Source organism: Frieseomelitta varia, unplaced genomic scaffold (genome assembly GCF_011392965.1).
Source record: "Frieseomelitta varia isolate USP_RPSP 00005682 unplaced genomic scaffold, Fvar_1.2 scaffold_783, whole genome shotgun sequence".
NCBI classification, from domain to species: domain Eukaryota; kingdom Metazoa; phylum Arthropoda; class Insecta; order Hymenoptera; family Apidae; genus Frieseomelitta; species Frieseomelitta varia.
Window position 1 is genome coordinate 160,767 of NW_025110571.1, and position 5,684 is coordinate 166,450.

A 5,684-nucleotide genomic window follows, 5' to 3' on the forward strand; every position below is an offset into this window, starting at 1 on the left:
AAGTGATCAAAGTTGTACAACACATTACAAGCATTGTCTATTATATATTATACATTAGAATTCACTTTAATGAATATTCAATATAATATTTACAATAAAATACTAAAACGTGGATTTTCATGCATTGTATCTTACATTACATGCATTGTATATTATATATTATACATTAGACTTTACTTTAATGAATATTCAATATAATATTTACAATAAAATACTAAAAAAGTGGATTTTCAAGTAGCATCATCTCGCTTCAATAAAATTTTAATTATTGTTTCCAATTATTTTTACTTGAAATAGCAAACGTGCCCATAAATTTGGTTCTTTCTGTACGCGAACCACTTTCATCTACTTAATCTCATTAACGCCAGCAGTATAAGCTTCTCGAACACCCTATGCGATACTCGTTCGTGTATCGTTCGACGATTTATCTTTCACGGCGAAAATTTACTGGAAATCTTTTTATTACTTGGCTCTACGGAGCCCGTGATCCGGCAATTCCTCTCCTATCGACTGACGCGTGCACGCTGCACGAAATTTTTCTCCATTAATTTCTTCCCCGTTCGAGCCGACTTTTCGGAACTTGGCTTAGATGGAAAAACCACGTCCTCGCCGAGAAACTTTCACTGCGAGTCGACGAATTCTTTCTGAAAACACTTATCCAATGATTGTATCCGAATGAAGGAAACGAGAGCGAGGAAGAAGTTACTCCTCCGACAGATTATTCCGTCCCCTGCGAATGGATCGTTGGATGTCTGATTGCTCGACTTCTCGACATCTGGTTACTTTTCTTTCTCGTCCTTTTGTAACAAGGCTTGGAACAGGAGGAATTAAAGGCGAGATTGCGAGGAACGAACGAGTCAAAGAACAAGTAATTCTCTTGATAATTGTTGCGATTGTTCAGAACGAACGGAGTTCTTTACGTCAGGGGAGAGCGATGAAATAAGATAGCCGGTGTAGAATCAGAAATCACTCTGCGAATTTGTGTATTCAGTTTAAAACTCTTCCATGTTGAATATTCTTTCAATCCTCTTTTATATTTCAAGTATTTTCAATTAAATCTTTTTTTTATTTTTTTTTTAGTTCTTCCAATACAAAAATCTAAAATTCAACATACATTGCGAGTCGCAGAAATATTCGAATCATTACAATAGGTTTGAGTGAGAAATACTCTATCATACGATCCCGAGTACATTTCAAATAAAAAATAATGTTCCAGTAGTTTGAAAATTAATTGTTCATAATTTTCATTAAATACTAAACGTAGTGATTATATTATATAATATATAATATATATTATATAATTGTATTATATATTGTCACAGTAAATACTAACATAACAAGTTTGAAAAGTAATTGAAAATAATAGTATTAAGTAATTAAAAATAACAGTATTAAAACAGTTTTATTGAAATTAGATATTATTTGACAGTGGTGCGTGAAAATATTTGTTTGAAATTTATCAATCGAAATAACAGACTATGGCTGTATATTTGAAAATTAAAATATTAAATAACACTTCAATCAATATGAATATAATTACCTCGAATGAACCAACGAAGTATTTATTTCAAGTTCAAAAAATATAATTGAAAGATATAGTTGGCAATATAGTTGGCAAAGATGATAAAGATAATTAAAATATATTCGTTAGAATCAACTAAATATTTAAAAGAATATTTCAATCAATATACAAGATCGACCAGTGCCTGAACTACTAAATAATCCTTTTTATATTTTTGTCTTTTATTCCAAATACTTTTCAACTTTCTTATGCTTTTCTACTTTTTCACTTTCACACCCTGTGTACGACGTTTATCGTGGAAGAAAGATTCGCTCCTTCGATCAATAGCCTAATTACTCGAGCAGATGCTTCCTTTATTCTTCCACCACCGATTCGATGGAGGAAGAGTTCCACGGAGCTGTGAAAGGATGGCCGGTAAATTTTCCAAGGAGGAAATAAATCGTTCGTGGAAGCAGTATCTGGTAAATTTCTGACCAGGCGTGTAAGTCTTAGCGAAGAGAGAGAGAGAGAGAGAGAGAGAGAGAGAGAGAGAGAGAGAGAGAGAGAGGAAAAAAAAGGAAAATATACGTGCAAGTTTGCTGGAAAAGTTGGAGAAGAAAGTATGTAGTACTATCGTTGAATCGATACGTTCGTACAGAAATTTCCAAGCGATGTACAATGTACATACATACGTTACGAGAAATGAGACAATTTGAGACAAGTTGCGCAGTTTCTGCTGTGATTCCGTCTTTCGTTGTGATTCGATTAAACTTCTGTTTTTACAAACAAGACGTTAACTGGTAGCCGTGTTTAATTTAATCGTGCCTTCAACTTAAATTCAATTTACGGGTAATTATTTTACAATACGTTACATATCGTAATATAATACAATATGTGTGATGTGTATTAAGATAATGTACTATATGTATATTAGAATGTGTGATATATTATATGTATAATTTTATGATACTGTTGGATTCTGTGTAATGGAGTCAACAGGCTTACAATTTAGAAGAGTTTATTCCCTTACAGTCGTGGTCGTGTATGAAATATAATGATATAGAATGATTTAGATAATGTTTGATGCTTTTAATGATATAGAGTATCTCTATAATGATTTAGAATGTTTTATGCTCTTAATGATATAGAGTGTCTCTATAATGATTTAGAATGTTTTATGCTCTTAATGATATAGAGTGTCTCTATAATGATTTAGAATGTTTTATGCTCTTAATGATATAGAGTGTCTCTATAATGATTTAGAATGTTTTATGCTCTTAATGATATAGAGTGTCTCTATAATGATTTAGAATGTTTTATGCTCTTAATGATATAGAGTGTCTCTATAATGATTTAGAATGTTTTATGCTCTTAATGATATAGAGTGTCTCTATAATGATTTAGAATGTTTTATGCTCTTAATGATGTAGAGTGTCTCTATAATGATTTAGAATGTTTTATGCTCTTAATGATGTAGAGTGTCTCTATAATGATTTAGAATGTTTTATGCTCTTAATGATGTAGAGTGTCTCTATAATGATTTAGAATGTTTTATGCTCTTAATGATGTAGAGTGTCTCTATAATGATTTAGAATGTTTTATGCTCTTAATGATGTAGAGTGTCTCTATAATGATTTAGAATGTTTTATGCTCTTAATGATGTAGAGTGTCTCTATAATGATTTAGAATGTTTTATGCTCTTAATGATGTAGAGTGTCTCTATAATGATTTAGAATGTTTTATGCTCTTAATGATGTAGAGTGTCTCTATAATGATTTAGAATGTTTTATGCTCTTAATGATGTAGAGTGTCTCTATAATGATTTAGAATGTTTTATGCTCTTAATGATATAAAATGTCTCTATAATGATTTAGAATGTCTCTAAAGCATGTCCTTATATATATTTGGTTATCATCGTCAAGTGGAAGGGAAAGGAGCATAGATGACCAACTACTGGATCTTGCCCTTATAACTAACTATTCACAGTCCACTTTTATGTGGACTGTTGCTAGCTCATTGTCACTATTTGCATAGATTCAATATTGTCCAGATTTCAACAATACGATAAGAAAGAACTTTATAGTGAAACTAAGTTTATGTTAAATTTCGTAGGCTAACGACTGACACATGACATGTGATTCAATTGAAAGAAGTCAAGGTATCTCGTAAAGATCTCTGAAAAACCATAAAATTATAAAAAAAAGGCTATTACTATAGTATTGCAACTTTTGTTAACAAAGTTCTTCCGTATTTTCGAAAACTACTATACCAATTTTTGTCCTGCTTCCAAAATTCACGAATCACTTCTCTAGCAATTTGCAAGTGAAAATAACAGGTCTGACAAGTGAATCTACAGAGAGAAAGAGAGAGAGAGAGAAAGGGAGAAAGGGAGGCTGGATCCAAGTGGAGTAATATTCTCATTCTCAGCGAGGGAGAGTGCTCTCAAGGCCGGCGAACTGCCGACAAACAAGAACGTCTGGAACGATCATGGGAAGATGTAGAGGCGTAACAACCGTGAATCTACGGTTCGACGTCGTCCAGCCATGACAGACAATTGCCGGCCATCAACGAAATTGCCCAGAGATTGCTAGATAAGTGTCTTCACCGCCTTATCGAGTCAAGACGTCGATTATCTCGACGCAGCTGTCTGTTAATGCCTCGTTAAATTTCTCCCTCGTTTTGTTTCGACTAATGTCCACTCTGGTGGACGAATATTCAAAAATGCGTAACGTAGGTAGGTGGGAAAAGTATAGTTTAATATAGTCTTACAAATTTTGTTGAAGGTGGATCTCTTTGCAATTGTTGGAGGATTTGTAGTGTATCAATTGAATTTTTAATCGTTGCTCAATTTAATTTAATACAGATCTTTCGTTTGAATTTGTATTCTTGTTCTTTTGAAATCTCCACGAAATGGAAATCTATTTCTTCTGTTTGTTATATGCAACAAATACTCTAGTTTGGTTATTTTATATACAATATTTATATATCGAATGTGTTCTTTGCACTTTGGTATCTTTAAATTCCCCACGAGTGCATAAAATTATTAATAATTATTATTATTGGGCCGTTAATGCGACTATTCGTACGAGCTTTGTTTAGGGGTGGTTCAGTGATGAATGAACTTAGAGATAGATGACGAATTTTTACAATTTTTTCATCTATTGTTATTAAATTTAATATTTAATAGTATTATAAATATTTTTTATATTTTATATTTTTATTTTTCAATATTTAATAATATTATAAATTTAATAAATATTTTATCAAATTTTCGAAATTAACTCCCAGAAAAGCTTTAATACGTTTCGGATAAAGTGGATTCAATTGGATATACGAGTTTTAATCCCTTCTATTGCGATCTGTTTTTCAATCGTCCAAGATAAACATCAGTTAATAATTAATTTAATTTGTAATGCACTACAAATTAAATTAATACAGTATGTGTACTAATGTAATTAAATAATTAAATATTTTGCTTAATAATAATGTATAATAATATAATAAAATGTACAATATATACAACAACACAGTCTCCAATTAAAGAATTTGCTTCTTCTTTCAAATCTAAATCAGAACCTTTTGCACGACCGTGACTCGATTTTCGCGACACGAGAATTCAATTCTCGTTTTCACTCCTGAAATCAAAACTCCCAAATGGAAAATCCGATCTCTCACGTTCATCTCTCGCAAACGAAGGCTCGTCCATCCCCTTTGTGCTTTCACACAATCGACTCAAATTTGTCCAACAAAAGATTCAAAAAAATTTCGGACGAAAGATCAATCTCTCGCGCGTCGATTGCAAATGGAAAATTCGTTTGTTATTCGTTGTTTGATGTAACAGGGGAGGAGGGATGAAAAGGAGAAGACGCCGAGTCGAGCAGCGAACATCGGTTGCCTGATAACGCATTAACGCTGATAATCATGCCCCTGTTGTAGCCAGCTGACGTCGCCATTATCGGACGTCATTAGGGCGCATAACGGCGTACCGAAATTCTCAGCCTAAATTCCCAGCTGGCACGCGACCCATTCCACGATAAGCATCTCGCCTCGTTAATCCTTATACCTAGCTTCCTAGTGATTTTTCACTGGGGCAAAATTTCAACTCTCTCTCTCTCTCTCTCTCTCTCTCTCTCTCTCTCTCTCTCTCTCTCTCTCTCTCTCTCTCTCTCTCTCTCTCTCTCTC

At 33.0% G+C, this 5,684-nt stretch overlaps 1 protein-coding gene across 1 annotated transcript in view; it reads right to left on the reverse strand.

The window, feature by feature from the left end:
* Positions 1-764: 764 nt before the first annotated feature.
* The window catches only part of LOC122535879 (acetylcholinesterase), an 83,229-nt gene continuing 78,309 nt past the window's right edge, over positions 765-5,684 (reverse strand). The window contains exon 2 of the mRNA XM_043667759.1: positions 765-811. Within this exon, the coding sequence (XP_043523694.1) occupies positions 780-811 (32 nt within the window). The 3' untranslated portion in view covers positions 765-779. The remainder of the gene's footprint in view (positions 812-5,684) is intronic.